The sequence below is a fragment of the Battus philenor genome, unplaced genomic scaffold, assembly GCF_028537555.1.
Source record: "Battus philenor isolate CCGP_79_NKW_IND1 unplaced genomic scaffold, ilBatPhil1.0.hap1 SCAF_25, whole genome shotgun sequence".
In the NCBI taxonomy this organism is placed as follows: domain Eukaryota; kingdom Metazoa; phylum Arthropoda; class Insecta; order Lepidoptera; family Papilionidae; genus Battus; species Battus philenor.
In genome coordinates this window covers 2,838,326-2,856,698 of record NW_027181688.1, presented here as the reverse complement: position 1 = coordinate 2,856,698, position 18,373 = coordinate 2,838,326, and the positions used below count along the sequence as shown (strand labels likewise).

The 18,373-nt window shown below is 35.6% G+C and overlaps 1 protein-coding gene across 1 annotated transcript; it reads left to right on the top strand.

Moving 5' to 3' along the window:
- The first annotated feature begins 1,358 nt into the window (after positions 1-1,358).
- Positions 1,359-7,303, top strand: LOC137924854 (pro-resilin-like). Its single transcript, XM_068768236.1, has 6 exons — positions 1,359-1,367; positions 1,942-1,997; positions 2,546-3,310; positions 4,654-4,750; positions 5,669-5,803; positions 7,014-7,303. The coding sequence occupies exons 1-6, from the start codon at positions 1,359-1,361 to the stop codon at positions 7,089-7,091; spliced, it is 1,140 nt and encodes a 379-aa protein (XP_068624337.1). The 3' UTR covers positions 7,092-7,303.
- The last annotated feature ends 11,070 nt before the right edge of the window (positions 7,304-18,373 follow it).

The window sequence follows — 18,373 nt, the reverse complement described above, 5'->3', positions numbered from 1 at the left end:
ATAAATAGAGCTTAATGTTTGAGAGTGTACATTCGACAGCTTTTTCTTATCTAGATCAGATCGACTGCAGTATTCCGAGGTAGGTTTAAATATTTTCGACTGAACTTTATATTGTCAATGTATTTTTGTAATTCATTATTATTTTAGTCTTTATTAAGTAAGTTTAGTAAATTTGATACCTAAAGTAAAAAAAATAATATTTTATTTTTTCCGATTGGTGCGTCACTGTCTTCCCCGGGATATAAGTTTAGACATGTGCTAAAATAAACTATAGTAGTCTGTCAAACTTTCAACCTTTTTATTATGTTTGGTGTGGCAATTGATAGATAAATAAGATACACAGTTTTCAGAGGATAAAGGACAGGGTTATGTACGTGACCCATGTCACTTCATTACAAACTTTTTAAATTCCACAGCCGTTTTATGCTATCTAGATAGCCTATCTCGAGGTATCCGTTGACCACGCTACCCCAGAAAATCTTATAATTCTGTCTGCCTCAAAGTAACTGAAGCTAGAGGAAATTAAAGCCTTCCATCGTAAACACGTTCGAATCCGTACCTACCCTTTTTATATTTTTTTTACTTGTGAGGAATTCCTGGATGGGATACCCGTCCACTTTGGGGGCAACGAAAGACTTATACCGGACTCCTACCAGCTAAAACCTCACGGTCTTCTTGAACGCCTTTTGTTGAAACTACGAAAACGCTTTCGCATACTACTTCTTACTTGCGGCAGATCACCCTGAATTCAAGGCCAAGCTAAGGTTGGAGAAAGGCGCGGTATAACACCATCCGTCATCCAGGTCTCCGACTGCGGATAGTGAGCTCAGATGTTTTTTCTCTCTCTTTCTCCGCTGTCTTCTTCTGCGACAACACATTTTGAAACGAGAGGTCATTCCACACAGTGTCGATGAGTTCTCAGCGCAGCTGTTCCCAAGCTGTACACTCCTCAAGCGTATGCTGTATCCTCTTCGCTACCACAACGGTTGCATATCGTTGACGGTTCCACCTATGCGAAACAGGTGCCAAAGCACCCATGCCCTAAGAATACCTGCACCTGCACTGCCTGGTCATCCGAACCTTCCCTAACATAATACAAACCTTGTTTTTATAAAGCCAATACATATTTTTGTGCCGCAACCTAACAGATCATAATCTGTTGCCTTTCAAAGAACACCTGGAAACCAGTAATACCATTTCTCGTTTCAATGTAACATGGTACAATCTGAAGTTGATATTGTGGTATAAAATCTTGTCTGATCTATTAATTTTTAATAAATCGTAATATATATTTATTTTATTATAAATTGAACAAGTGTAATCATAATGATTGTCTTTGTTACAGGGAATAGTTGAAAATGGTTAAGGTAAGTGGAAATTATTTTTCTTACATAAGTACACCAGCATTAAAAATACATGTTGATTTATCAATAATGCTTCTATTATGTTCCTTTATAAATGACACAACATTTAAAATTAACATTCTAAAAAAATACGAAGAAAAATAAATATCGTAATAAAAATATCCGGCATACGACTTTATATACCAAAAGAGGTTTTAATGTAAAAATATTTGCTCCTGTATCTTCTTCAAAGAAAGTGCCTAAAATATTCAATTAAAAATCTGTTATGGATACAGTGAATTATTAATATAGTTAAAAGGCTGTATAAGAGCCGCGAAAGGCATCAATGGCAGGCAATCGTGAGATAGGAGAGTGTAACCTGACATTTGTCTGATAGTCAGGCCCACGCGGGATGGCTTTTATGGAATCGAACCAGTAACCTATGATCGCATATCTCAGACCTCTACCGCTGGGCACTGCGATCTGGGTCCACTGGGCTAACATCATATAGTGTTAGCATATTGGAACTATCTGGAACTCTAGCATATGTGTATACGTGTGTATGTTTGTCACATATATAACTTTAATATGATTACAGATGATAATCGTGATTCTAAGCGTGCTATCGCTTGTTCTAGCTGAACCACCGCTCGGGTAAGTTATTGTTCTAATTTTGTTCAATTGTTTTATTTGTTTAATGTTCTGCCTGTTTGCCACATACTTTACCAGTAGTAAAACTATTTCAAGTGGTTTTTTATTGAAGATCATCAAGTAAAGAATTACTTGGTGAATAGTTCTACCTACTATATAACAAAATGTTGTATATTTTTTTTTAATTTTGTATCTGCTTTTAAATACACTTAGTAATCTCTCAGACGAGTTTTTATTCTTATTATTTTATATCGTTTACACTTAACTGTACACCAAAACAATAGGCGGTCTTATCGCTCCAGACGATATCCTACCAGATATCCTTTGGATAAGCATGACAGACATGAACATGGCAGTTGAGGGTGTTCATAATAAAAAATAAATATATTAAAATATACTACACATATCAGTATATAATACACTTGCACACACACACATAAACGCTCTACATTAACTCTTTTAAAACCTTTCCACCTGTATCCGATCACCCTGTATAGGCAGTCGTTATAAATAAAATGTGATATTTCTACATTTACAAATCCTGCTTTCAGAGATGGCTACGAACAGGCCCATAGGCAATATCTACCACCAGACTTCAATGTACCATCAGCACGAACTACCAAATCCTCGTATAACGATCTATCCCGCCAATACCAAGAAGCAGGTGATGAAATATCCCAGGAATATGGACCTCCTAGCTTCCGCAACGAAGTATCCCAGGTGTACGGAGCACCTTTATCAAGAAACAACCCTTCTTCCACATATGGAGTACCAAGTACAAGAAATTCCATTCCAAATGCCCACATCGGACAACATCAATCTAACTCAGGAATCTCCCAAGTTTATGGGGTTCCGTCTTCAAGGAACTCCATATCAGATGTCTATGGCGCTCCTGTACAGAGGGTTTCTCAGCAATATGGTGTACCGGATATACAGGGGGCTTCTCAACAGTATACTCTACCCAGGAGTAACATCCAAACACCAGTTCAGAAATACGGCGTACCTCGGTTTAGTCAGTCTTCTAGCAGTTCAAGAGGGTCTACTTACGCAGCTGATGCCTTCAAATCCTTTGGATTAAAGAATCAAGGCTCTTTCACACCTCGAACCATACCTCAAACTTATGGTACTCCAGCACGTTCTCTGTCCAACCAATATGGCACACCTGAGACAAGAATTGGGGATTCCTATTCAAATGCATTAAGCCGTTCTCCTTCAACCTACGGAACTCCTAAATCTCAACAAAAACATTATGAAGCTAATAATAGAAACGCAGACGAAGAAACGACTGCATTGGTGTCATCTTATTCACAAGGACGGTTAGTAAATAATTTAAGATTTTAGTACGTGGTCTCTTTTACACGATTTGATATAACGCCAATAATAATATACAGTACTCGGCGGTGAATATTGAACACCGACCTTTAGAAAGAGACAATCGGCTAATTTCGGCTTCGTATAGCACTATCTCTGTCCCACGCTACCTATGTGACTTTTGTCAGTCGTTGTATTTCGCGCAACAGAGATAACGCTCTACTAAACCGAAATTAGTCGAATGTCTCTTTCCAAAAGCCGATGTGCAATATTTATCGCCGGGTACAGTATATACTTTTTTCACAAAATTTTTTCATAACATTTTTTTTATTTTAAATGGAACGTCCATTAAAATTTATATTTAATACTAAAGAACCCATAAAAAGACTTCATTAAAAACCTCTTTATATATATTTTAACGGTGGTAATATAATTATAATTATACTAAACAAGATAACAGTAGAATAACACGTAACAATAGACTGAGATAACTAACGAACAAGACAAAATGCATCATGACATAAACTGTCAATATATAAAGTATAAAAAATATAAAATATAAAGAGATTTTAAATTCTATAGTCAGATAACAGCCAACAAGTTAATTTATTTTTGGAGACTATGAAAGTATATAGGACTTTTGGACTCCACCATATTGTAGGCTGCATCTAGCGTCTTCCACCATAGCAAGGTCCTCGTTCCACTATATGGGTGTAGGTGGTACTCCACGCCTGCTCCAAGTCCTTAGAAACTCATTTAAGTAATTCAAATAAATTACAATATGTAGGTAGCTTACATAGTGAATTTATACCAGTCAGTATACTATTGCAAACCAAATTAATTTCTTTCTTATGCGCAATATTCTTTCCTATATCAAAGAGTAAAAAAAACTGCTGGAATATACCAAGAGTGTATCTATCGTTCAACAGTTAAAATTATGATACTTATACTAAAAAATACATTTAAAAAACTTTTAAGTTAAACGGGTTTTTGATACCCATATTGTGGAGGTTATGGAAAAATATGTACCTAGTCCGCCATATTGGAACGGCGTCCATCTTGAATTTTAAATTTTGACATAATTATCGTGTTTTACTAGTGTAGCCCTTTCATTTGATACCCGTATTGAGGGGGTTAAGGAAAAATATGTAATCCGCTATTTTGTATCGGCGGCCATCTTAGATTTATAATGTTATTGATTTTATTATATTGTATTGTCATCTAAATTAAATGTGTATTTCGGATCAATCTGACAACGGGAAGGTGCTTAACTTTCAAATTCTAATTTTGCCCCAAATAAACAAATTCCGTACGGGTCGACACTAACAAAGTAAACTATTGTCATTAGATCTTCATCAGCGCAGGAGTATGATGCGACACACAGTGATGGTGCTGGACTGGGTTATGCCTACTCTAGAAATGCATTGGAGGAACTACTCAATCAGGTGATTAGAATAAAAACTATCATAATTGGACTCTGTGTTTGGCACTATTCGGTGTAACATAACTCCTGAAGATGCCCCGTGGAGGGGTGAAACACGTGTTGAGTGATTTGGCGGTGGCAGTTGTGTGATTCGCATTGTTTGCCGCATACGCATTTATCAGCGGGCTGGCGGGCGGTGCACTTTGTTGCACGACTACCACTGCATGTGGGGAAGTGGCTAAGTATTGGTCCTTTTCTTACTTATCATAATTGGCACCAAAGTACATTGAAACCGACACACGTACAACAGTATTTATTTATTATAAATTAAGGTACAAGAAAATAAAATAATTAAGCAAAAGAAGATATGGCGTTTGTATAAACAAAGGTCGTTCGCAAACAGAGATTTCTTAAGTAACAATTGGTTGGACATGTTAATAATGAAAAAATAGAAAGGTCCATCAAGTGAAGGAGTAGAAAATGATACATATATATACACATATTATTTAATTTCTATTTACCTTGGTCACTCTATAACTTAAGAACTCTACCCCTATTTCATGCATCTATATTTTTAGGTTCGTTGATACATTACTAGCAGATTCTAATTTGAAAATAAAACAGGAAAATTGAGTAGAAATTTGAATTTTTTTTATTAAATATTATATTGATTGTTATTCGATTCTTGAAACTTTTCGAATTTGATAGTTTGCATGCTGCGATCTGTTTTAATTTAACACTCACGCAAGTATTAATAGATAGTAAAAGAAAATATTAATTTCACATTTAATTCTTAAAAAAATGACCACTCTGAAATATATTTCATTCGTTTATTTATTCAATTATCAATATATTGTAAATATCACTATATAATATTATACATAGTGATAAGCAGAATTTATTGCAATGAATTGTACACGTTTTACATTAAACAAAGCAGGAACCGGCAAGCTACGAGTTCGGCTATAAAGTGAGCGATTACACAAGCGGCAGCGATTTCGGTCACGCGGAAACCCGACAGGCGGAGCGGGCGGAAGGTTCTTACTTCGTGGTGCTACCGGATGGAAGTAAACAGGTATGTCTTCCTATAATTACCGAGGTAGAAATTAAAGAAGTAAGATTTTTATCTCACAGACCTCAGCTGCACGAAGTTTGCGCCTACCAGCATAACCTTCATCAAATAACACATATAGATGATGTAATGTAAGGGATGCTATTGTATAAGCTCACAGATACAGGGTAACAGTTGTTTAGCGGTCGCTAAGAAAACCAGACCTGAATCTGGTTGCACTGAATTGGAAGTATGACGCGATCCCTTTCTTTTACTCGTGGGGAAATACCGCATGGGATACTCGTCCGCTGCTGGGACAACCAAAGGGTCATTTCGGACTCCATGGTCTTCTTGAACGCCCTTTGTTGAAACTAAAGGAACGCTTCCGCATACTACCGTAGTTGCAACGGTGGTGGTCTAGTGCCTCCACTCCTTGGCGGATCACACTGACTCCATCGCCAAGGCCATGCTAAGGAGGTTGGAGAATGACGCGATATAACACCCTTCGACGTCCAAGTCTCCGACTGCAGATGGGAGGCTCAGATGTTCTTTCTATCCCTCTCTCTCTCTCTCACAGCAGTATTCTTCTGCGACATAACTTTTTCGCAAGTTATACCAGCTCTCCTACCTCTCACTCGATATCTCCTACCGCAAACATTACTTAGTTATAACTAAAGTATACTTTGTCTTATTTATGAAAGTCACTGTAAAGCTGTCGCTTTACAAGCCGACGCAATCATCACGATAATTGGATTTTATTATTCATTATATTAATAGTATATGTAGATATCTAAATATATATATTATGGTATATTTATATATAATTATAGTAAGCAGTATCCATTAATATATATAACATGTTTTTATATCAGTGATTATTTTCAATCTCAAATTGATTTAATTTATTTTTTTGTTTCTTTTATGATATGATCTTGTTTCAACTTCAATCTTCAACAATTTATATCTGAACTGTTCAAATGGTTAACTAGTACCGAATACTTATATATATATATATATATATATATATATATATATATATATATATATATATATATATCTAATACTTACTGCGTCTAATAATTTATCGCATTTGTAGTTTTATTTGTTAAATTTAATAATAAAATGGATTTATATTGCATAATATGTAGACCTGTTACTAACATAGGTAAACAAAAGGTAGTAACTTATACTCTATGGACTCACTGATTTTAAAAGAATTATTATTAAATTCCAGGTGGTGGAATACGAAGCAGATGAACGCGGTTTCAAACCCCGCATCTCGGTTGAAGCACCGGAATCTGGTCCCTACTAACCACAAAACCACAACGACCATAAAACGTTTCTTTACTCGATCTTTGCTTATTTATAACTTCGCTTCATCTACGGGTAATTTTAGAAGTGGTATATGAACAAAATAGTTATTATAAAATCTATAATGCCATCCACATAAATACGCCCAGCTGTACAAATGTAGAATCTTTCTTTAATGTTTTATTATCATTGGTCGTCCACAGCTGGGCGTAAGTGTAAGTCCAATAAGACAGGTTAAAAATGTCTGTTCATTTTGTTTTTATTACTACAATATAAAACTCTCCATATCCTGAGAAAGACCAAAATACGGCAAGGAATGTCTTTTTTCAAATGCAATTTCGTAACAAATTTTTGAAATGTTGCAATATTAACAAATCAATTTATAAAACAAAATTTATGATAGCTATGTAATATTTCACACATAACCTGTTTCCTTGAGTTGAAATTTTTTCTTAGTAAATATCTTCCTTTCCGTCTATACATTTTGGAGGTTCTACATCTGTCAAAATATTGTCAGTTGCTCAAAGAGTCATGTTCGGGATTTCCCTATTATGTTGGTAAACAATATCCCATCGGATTGTCAAGTTGAAAATGCAGTGAACAAGCCATATATCGCGCAGAACAGATAGCCGCAGAAGCCTTAACACGTTCACTGCGGCTTGAGGTCGATTCAGCCTCATGGTAGACTTTGCACTGGTGCGGCGCGTATAACTCGTGTTTTCTCTCTAGTGCGGCGGCTGTTTACACTCAACCGTATGAGGTATGACAAAGACAAATATAGCTTTCTTTATGTCTGCGAAGCATTGACTCAATATTGTAAAAAAAATGATTGAAACATGAGGCAGAAAAGGCTTCATCCGCACTACTAGGAAGTTCAGCTTGAGGCTGATTCGACCTCAGCCGCACCAGCTGAAAGTTCTTCAAAATTGGGCCCGCAGTGAACGTGTTAACTTACTGAAGTTCAGACCACGGAACAGTAAGCGCTGTGTATAACGATCATCCAGGAGATAACCATATATATTTAAGATTGTTCGAAAAGGCCGGGTCGCTAACAACTGCTCTTATTGGAAATATAGATAAGATAGCATATATAGGAGCGCATATATCGAAAAAAAATATAAAAAAATGTAAACTTCTTATTTGTAATTATGTTTAATGTAAATAAATTTGATATTATAGCAAAATATATGATTTTTTTTCTTCCGAAAGGTTTTTAATGCCGATATAATAAAAATTGAATGGCAAATAAAAATTTATATATTCATGTCCTGATATAAATAGATATTTATATTCGGAGGATACATCAGCATTGATTCAAGAGTAACAAACAATTCGCATTAAAAATATTCGTATAGATATTTTTCTATTTATTTTAATAACTTTATTGTTACACTCATATATAATAATCAAACTAAAATTAAGTTTATATTAGTTCGCAACGCGCCATCTGTTGAGAAAAATTAGCAACAAAATCAATAGGATTTTTAATTTTTTATACGAGAATTTTAACAGTTTTTTTTAAATAAATTTATCATGAACATACTCTGATACAGAGTAATATGCCTTTTGACACAGCCTATGCTTAATAAATTTCTTGAATTTACAAAAAGATAATTTAACTGCGTCGTTTGGTAGTTAGATATAAAATCAAATACATTTACCAACAAATGAGTGAGACATCAAGGTATGTCAACACCCGACCATACTAGATACAAGCATGGTTGAAGTTTCTTCAGTTTTTTCTTCTGACACTTTCAGAAGTGGTAGCAGTGATATAAGCCAAACAATAGCAAGCGGCTATTATCGACTGACAGCCATAGCCGAAGCCCTCATAAGAGGTCTTCTGAGTTTAGTCACTCTATGGAGAGTTCACCGAAGCAATCCAAGACCTCAGCGGTCTCCCTATTCGGTAAATAGTAACATGTAGCGACCCGAGCTTAAGCTCCTCTGGTATAGTAACTTCGTACTTTATTATAATTTATCTGCAAATGCCATTGAGGTAGCATTTAATGGAATCAGGGGTTATTTTGCGGAAGTCCATCCAAAGTAAGAAAAGGACCAATTTTTAGCCACTTCCGCACATGCAGAGGTAGTCGTGCAACAAAGTGCACCGCCCGCCAGCTCGCTGATAAATGCGCATGCGGCAAACAATGCGAAACACAACTACCGCCATTAAATCACTCAACATGTGTTTCACCCCTCCATGGAGCATCCTGAGAAGTAATGTTACACCGATTAGTACCAAACACAGTGTGGTATATTTTACTTTAAAAAATTAAAGGAGAAAATAGAAACGAATTGCATTTTAGATAAATATTTCATTAGAGGCAATTCTATATATGTAGATAAATAAAACTAATAGTCCCCCTAAAAATACTAAAAATAATATATAGAAAAATCAGTAAGTATTTATTAATATGCCAGATAAAGTGCAAGTAAATATGGTTTGGATAATATACAAAATAGTATATTAGAATAGTTATAACTAAACTATTTATTTCCATAATGGATTATTATACAAAATAGTCTAAAAAAGAAAATAATATAATTATTAACGAAATAAATCTTTAGTAATATCCAGGAATATTTAAAAAAAATAAAAAATACTCATTTTTTATTTACAAGACCAATGTTTTATTTAAACTATAAAAACTACTAATGACAATAAATATAATAATAGTTACTTCAAATATATTTATTTTTGATAATATAATTATTGTTTCTAAACATAAACATTTATTATTAACGTTCATAACTAATATTAGCTATACAAAATATTCGTAAAGAACATAATCTGTGACCAATTATTATAACATAAGAACCCACATAACCTCAATAATTTATAGTTATAATACCACAAATGATATACATATTTATTTATATATATAAATATATATATGTGTGTGTGTGTGTGTATGTATATATATATACATATATCGACTATGTAAACTACATAGTCTAAGAAAAATAGCGATTTACATAATATTTTTGCTAACCTTATGTACATCGCTATTTTTCTTATACTTATTAATGGTATGTAAATGTTGTACATTGTTTGTAAATTTATGTACGTAGACGAGATTTTAGCGTGTTTTGCAGATATTATGGATTAACCTGTAATTTCTCATTACAGTAATGATATTCAAAATGATTTTGGATGAAGTAAATAGGTCAGAGCGCAAAGGGATGGAACTCTATGTTAGTACTCATTTTAATAATAATCGAATAAGTAAAACAGGCATTACCATATTTATTGCGGCCCCTGTATAAAAGCGATGTGGTAACTTTTATCCCGACAGACAGTTCGGTGTCATTTGCGGGAGGAACATTGGAGAATGAGGTCAATACTAGCAATTGTTCTTACAACCATGTAAGTATATTTCTACATGTAATAAATCTATATACATATATTCATACATATACACACACACACACACACACACATATATATATATACACATAGGCCTTTTGGTTATATTTATTAAAGTTTGAAAAGGACCAATATTTAGCCACTTCCGCACATGCAATAGTAGTCGTGCAACAAAGTGCACCGCCCGCCAGCCCCTCGTTTCATCCTCACTCTTTATTTGGCACTAATCGGTGTAACATATCTCCTGAAGATGCCCCGTGGAGGGGTAATGAAACACGTGTTGAGTGATTTGGCGGTGGCAGTTGTGTGATTCGCGTTGTTTGCCGCGTACGCATTTATCGGCGGGCTGGCGGGCGGTGCACTTTGTTGCACGACTACCACTGCATATGCGGAAGTGGCTAAATATTGGTCCTTTTCTTACTTAGCTATCGTTTATAAACTAGGGCTAAAAATTTATAGCAGGGAGGGTGTCAGGCCTAGGGGGCGCCAGGTTTTCATTGCACACGGGCGCTACACGAGCTAAAGCCGCCCCTGATTTCCTTTCATTTTGTTTACGAAAACTGAAAAAGAAACAAACTAAGAAGCGACTGTCAATTAAAATACATAACATCACACAACATTACCTGTGTATATTGACATATCAAACTCATTCCTTAACGATTTTTCTTATTGCAAAATCATTATATTTTGTTTATTTTGCAACTATAAATTGAAGATTTTACATCTATAACAAATCACTATGTCAATATTAAACATATGTATGTATATATCTACTACTTTTATACACATCAATTCCCTATGTTTATTAAATCTTAACATGATATATAATAATTTGAAATGGCTGTACCGATTATTAGAATAATCCTAGTGATATAGCCAATGTATTTATTTTATGTTAAATATATTTCAGCGCGCTCAATGGCGAAGTACAATCAATTCCGAATTTGCCTAAAGATGGATTTTTCGTGCAATATTCCGACGGAGCCACAACCGACGAGTTCAATGAAAAACTGAAGAGGAATTGGAATAGAAATCGATGCGCACATTGCTATCCCGATTCAGGATCAAGCGACGACGATATACCGACTTACACATCGACGTGGGACTCGAATAACTGCGACGATTGTTATATCGATTCCAAACCAATCGATTACAAAAAAGCCGATTCGATTATGGATAATCAATTGTCATGTAAAGATGTTCACGGAAATATTTTGCCGTGTGATGGTGAGTGGAAATAATTCCTTGGTTATATTTCAAATCTTGTACGAAACTTTTGCATCTAGACCAGTGATTCCTAAAGTGGTCTAAATCGACCCCTAGGGGTCTATGACAATCTGCAAGGAGTCTACGTCAGCGAAAAAAAATTTGGGGGTCCTTGAAATGAAAATGGAGGTCCACGATAGTAGATCTCAACACATACACTGATAGTACCTATTTACTTACATCATACTATCTTATAATATCAAAACATTTACATTATTTATAAAAGTACCTATGAAGTAAAAAATATTGACTTATTGCGTATGTTATTTTATTTATAGTTTATTTAATGTTACATATATTTTACATAACAGATACAAAATTTTATTTTGTGTTGTTTTAATTTGAATTCAATTTATAAATGTATAAATTAACATGTCTTTGTACTTTAAGTTTTTAACACTAAACTTCACTACAGTTAGAAATTTACAGGAAATCAATATCAGGTAAGTAGGGGGTCTAACCAACATGGAAAATTATGGCAAGGGGTCTACGACACAAAAAAGTTTGGGGAACTCTTATCTAGACATAGGTATCCGCCTGCAAAGACAATGTTACTTGCTTGCAAATTGCTGTGTTTATGAACATGGTTTACGAGAAACAGTGAAATGTATGAGTACATAACAGAGGGTGAAGATATCGAGCGCTATAAGCAAAAACGTTTAATTAATACGAAACGTAAGAAAAATTTTAAAAATACTATTTGGCGTGTTATCTACTTTATTTAATGCAATAAAAGCGACTCGGTACCATTTGTCACACTGCTCTATTTTTCAGTTATATTACATATAATGTGAAATATTTTGTAATATATACATTAATATTACAAAATATTTTATATTCAATGGAATCAGTCATTACCTTCGGAAGTCCATCCTAAGTAAGAAAAAGACCAATATTTAGCCACTTCCGCACATGCAGTGGTAGTCGTGCAACAAAATGCACCACCCGCCAGCCCGCTGATAAATGCGTATGCGGCAAGCGATGCGAATTACACAAATGCCACTGTCAAATCACTCAACATGTGTTTCACCTCTCCACGGGGCATCTTTAGAAGTTATGTTGCAACGATTAGTGCCAGACTGTGTTTGGCACTAATCGGTGTAATTTTTTTAAATTTATCAGCGGGCTGGCGGGCGGTGCACTTTGTTGCACGACTACCACTGCATGTGCGGAAGTGGCTAAATATTGGTGTTTTTCTTACAAAATATTTTAAAAACATATTTATTTTTGGACCTATATTCCACAGACGTTAGCGTCCGTTTCTTTGTTTTACATTAGACTTTAATATTTCCGATTATTTTTTGCTCACGTTTTTATACGAAACAAATAATACGCATACGCATTCTCTTGATTATATAGATCTAATTTACTCAAACTTTTGCCAGTTTACTGTACAGTCTTTTGTATTTATAGTGGCGTAAATATTTTTTTCAAATGAGAATACTATAATATAATAATTATATGTTAAATACCTTTATTTCAGAACTTTTGAAGCCATTGTACAAACTTGCATTACAATCGATGATACGCCGTGTTATATTACGAAAAAATACACCGTACACAGCCGTGAGATCGTACAGATGGCAAAAAATTGGCCAAGATTGAAATGACTTCTATCGAAGCAATGTTCTCAGTAATAAATACTCGCAATGGACGCTGATAATTATTATAATTTATTTAAAGTAGTTTAATCGTTTTAAGTAAAAAAATAAATTGTTATGTAAATTCGTTGTTTTATTTATACCAACGTTTTTTAAACTGTGCCGGGATTCCGACTTTCAGCTGCGATCGCGAAGGGGTTTCGCGAATTATATGTACCTTGGTATAATATTCAAGAAAATAACATAACGACAGCGCGGATAGATTTTGATATAATTTTTTATATAAAATAAATATTTTTTAGAATAATTGTCAATTTTGTTGCATATTTACAGAATGTAAATTAATAGAACATTATTGAAACCAACTATGGATTCAACAATGAAAGTGATCACAAAAAAGAGTAGAATTTACCAAAAAGATTAAGAAATAATGATTTACACAAAGATTTTTACTTTCTAATACAGATAATCATTAATAATCATTCTTCCTTGTTTATGGCCAAATCTTTTACCACGCAGGCCGTTCGATTGTGGAATGATTTACCGCTGACAGTAAGACGTGCCAAGTCACTACCTATTTTTTAGAAAAGGGTTAAAAATTATATACTAGATCTATGATTATTTATACCTTCATTTATTACTTTTTCTTCCTCTGTTTCTTTATTTTATCCGAGGCAAGTGCGATCCAAATCAGTTTGATGTTTTTATTTATTATTGTATTATATTTCTAATATGTATTAAACCTTTTTTATTGTAAGTATATATATTATATACGTATATATGTATGTTTAAGTATGTATGTCTATGTATATTTATGTTCATTTGTCTGTGAATATGTTATTTTTTTGTACACGTGAACTACCCTTTATAAGTACTATTATCATTTCCTTACTATGGTTGTCTGTAAGAGATTGCCTTGAGTGATAAGACCGCCCATTGTACTTTTCTGTATATTATTGTATCTGTATATTATGTATCTTAACGTGTACAATAAACAATATTAAATAAACTAAATAAATAAATAATCACTTCATGGTCAAAGTCACTCAGGAACTTATGGAGAGGGCTATGATCCGAGCTTCACTTAGAGATCAAATCAGAAATAAAGAGATCCTCAGAAGAACCTAGATCACGGACGTGGCTTGACTTTCTTGTTTGAAGTGTTAGTGGGCTGGGCATATCGCTGTTTCAACCGATGGCGCTTAGGACCAATGGTGCTTCCTTCCAAGGCGTGGGGAACTTGGCTCGGCAGAGACAACTCGAGGATAGCTACGTCGGCTTGCTTACTAAAGATGCCAGACTGAGTACACAGACCCGACCCGGTATTCAGTAAGGCCCAGGCGCGGAATTTTCGCGCTCCGAGGAGGCTCACGGCTCGGTCCAGTTCTTGCGCCATCACTCACATATCATCCATCCATTCCCATGGACGAGCCAGGGGGCGCGCAGAAGGGCTTTACTGATCTTCCGGAAAAAGTATCTACTAATCTCTTCAGAGAGACTCTCCGACGGCGGGTCCGCAAGCAGACTTTGCGTAGCTTCGAAATTTCAGCCAACCATGTATCGCCCCGCGCGTAGGACGACTGGCCCGGGGTTTCGACACATCGCGAATTTTCATCGGTGTCTCCGGAAACTAGCTCGCTCCTCTTTCCGGTTCGAACAGAACCTCTTCAGCGTTTGGCAAATCGACGGCGCAGGCGGTGGCTTCCAGGAAGCATGTCAGCAGCGATCATGCCTAGCCTGACGGCATCTTCGAGGTCCTTCAGTCAGATGTCTCTCGTCTTCATAGGGCGAGTGATCTGAACGACCAGATCCTGAAGGTTCTCTCCGCAATGTCATCAGGTTTTGGCCGCACTTCTTTCAACCGATCTTCAAGAAGAGCGCTACGGCGACGGCACGTCTTCGGCGAAGAACCTCGATATCGAGATCTGCCAGCCGTGTGTTGGCCTTCGCTGCTTTTATAACATCTGCGCAAGAGGAGGTAGAGCCTTTTGACAGCATTACCGTTACAGCCGCCATATTGGTGGGAGTGCGTCTCACTGTCTTCGTCCCTCATCTCCTAGGTGCGGAAGACTGTTTAACAATCGGACGGGACACGGGCCGTGGCGCCGCCCTGATTTTTCTTGCAACATCAGCTCACGTATTCTGGGCTGTGATTACAGGAAGCAGCACACGTGAGCAGGCTTCTTCCTAGAACGCGTAGACCGCCGCGATTGCGGCCGCGGTGCCGGTTGGTATATGGTTTTTTGACCGTTACCTTAAAAACAGCTGCGGTGCTAATTGCATAATACTTTTTGCTTCGACGTGGGTAGGTTGATTTTTTTAAATTTCAGATTACCGTTTCTTCTAAATTTCTTATACTATTCGTCGTTTGTGATTTCATGCTCTGATATTTGATTGCAATGAATTTTTTATAGCATTGATATATCTTCTATGCGCGACAAAATGTCGGTCACTACGTTCAATATCTTTTAAAACATGATATTTGTAGCAAATATTATTTTAGTTGTTCGATAGTCACAGGAAACGGAAATGAGGTAAATCAATAAAAGTGTAAGAAGCCTTTATTTCTCATAACTATCAGAATAAACTCCAATTCACAGCACAGTAAATACTTTAATTCCACTTTTAATACTCTTAAAGACCTAATAGCATAGTTTCCACTAGACAACTTATCACTTTCATGGTTATCGAACGAGTGACCGAGCTACCGGCTCAGTAATCAAAACGCTGTGTCAACCCCACCACTCACAATCCTTTTACCGGAAGTTGTCACAAAAGAGTGACGGGGTCGAGTGGTGTTGCCATTAAAGAAACATAAAATTACCTTTTATAAAATTATTACATAACATTCTCACTTAAAAGCTGCAGTTCAAGCTTACCTTTATTTGTAAAATAAATGTAAAAATTATATTTCCAAAACTTGATATCCTATTGTCAAGTACAGATATCGTAATTGTTGTTTACGTTCCTTATTGCTGCCCACTACGGTAGTAATACTTTTATGAAAAAACATTTTTGGGCGTTGATTTGAATATGGACGCCATCCGCCGACGCCATATGGACGATTTTTTTTACTTTTTTTTTGCCGTTGTGTTAGGTTCGTGTAAATTGTAAATACTCTGCCCATATGTAAATACACATTTCATCACATCATGTTTTTTGCCAGCTTGCTAGGTCGGTACTTCACCCCCGCCTGTTTGTCGCGTATAACGGGAGAGCGTGAATTCTACATATATCAAGTTTTATTACAAAACTAAGCGCCTGTAGAAAACGTGCCGCAATAATGTTGTATACAAGTTTCCTTATTGTTAAAGGGAAAATATGGAACATTCTCGAAATAAACCGAAGTTGATGATTACTTTATATTGGTAATTGGTAATCACAGTTTTTACAGATGTCCATTGCAAAGCATAGGCCTCGTTGCAACCGTGTTACTCCACCATCTAGCAGAGTTGAAAATTGTTGGAAGAACAAGGTCGGGTGCAGAGTCTTGTGCATGAATGACGTCGGAGCTCGCAAGCAAAGATGATGTAGATCAGTGATTCCCAAAGTGGTCTATATCGACTCCTAGGGGTCTATGACAACCTGCAAGGGGTCTACATCAGCGAAAAAAAATTTGGGGGTCCATTAAATGAAAATGTGGGTCCACGATCCACGATAGTGGATCTCAACACATTCACTGATAGTACCTATTGACTCACATCATACTATCTTATAATATAAAAACATTTACATTATTTATAAAAGTACCTATGAAGTAAAAAAATTATTATATATGTTTATAAAATTGTGTAAGTTGTAGGATGTTGGTATTCGCTTTGTGGTCGCAATACATTTTGAACTTGTAAAAACCTGAAAGTCGCAGTCTCAGAGCTTCGCTACCTTGCACTGACTTGTTCAATTCGTCACTCTATAAATACGAATGTGGGACAAATACGTTTATTCGTTTCCTGAAACTTGAAAATGAAAGTGTTAAGAAAACATTTTAAAAAATATAAATAGATAGTATATCACACAAATTATAGTGAGTCAGTGTTATTTTGTTTGAGAGTGCTGGAGAAAAGTAAGTACATTATTTTTATTAATTTTTAGTTTTGTACTCGTAGTTAGCAAAGATAAATTTACAGGAAATCAATATCAGGTAAGTTCCTACTAGACCTCCTGGTCTACCCAACACGGAAAAACATGGCAAAGGGTCTACGACACAAAAAAGTTTGGGGAACTCTGATGTAGATGCTCATAAAGTCATATTCACAAAAGTGTTAATTACAGTTCAAATCTAACAAGTTATATCCTATAGCTATCCTTCAGACCTCGCCCTTATAAAGCAAGGATGACCGGTCCTGCGCTGCCAGCGACATCCTGCGACCGTGACTATGTCTTCGGTCTACCTAATCGAGGGTGTACCCACGTTGTATCTACCAGCTTGAAGACTCCACAGGAGGACCTTTCAGCCTCACCTAACTGACGGTTGCACAAGCTATAAACATAGCTGTAGCCACTTTTATAAAGCAATTTGCAGCCAATCAAAAACCAGCTTTTGCGAATACTGTTAAGAATGTATAAAGCGTTGCTAGAGTTTCTTCTACCACTTCTTGTGTTCTTTAATAGTAACGTATTTTTTTTACTTACACTGCTGCACAAGTGACATAGATTCCGCGGATGAGAGAGGAGAAGACACAGCGACTGCTCAGCCTCAAACCTCTTTTAAGATAACAAATTTTGAGCTGCTATATACCAAAATTTTACATGCAAAAATGGTTTCAGAAAAAAATAAATAAAGTAATGACAATATAGTAAGAAAAAACGTTTTCAAAAATTGATTTATGTGTATTAAAATTAATTATTGTTTACTATCTGTCACTACATACTTTACTGCCAGTTAATGGCCTATGGCATTTCAATAGAAAAAATAAATTCATGTTACTTGTTTTTTAGACAAATCACTTTATATGTGGCGAATGAAAATAGGTGTAATAGGTCGAAAGTTTTTTTTCTAATCCTATAAAACTTTTTAAAAGCTTTTACATCTGTGTCTAATCACAC

Excerpts from the sequence above, each read along its gene's own strand:
- LOC137924854 (XM_068768236.1), top strand. Across the intron at positions 1,998-2,545 it reads CTAGCTGAACCACCGCTCGG|AGATGGCTACGAACAGGCCC; the intron begins GTAAGTTATTGT and ends TCCTGCTTTCAG. Across the intron at positions 4,751-5,668 it reads TGGAGGAACTACTCAATCAG|GAACCGGCAAGCTACGAGTT; the intron begins GTGATTAGAATA and ends TAAACAAAGCAG.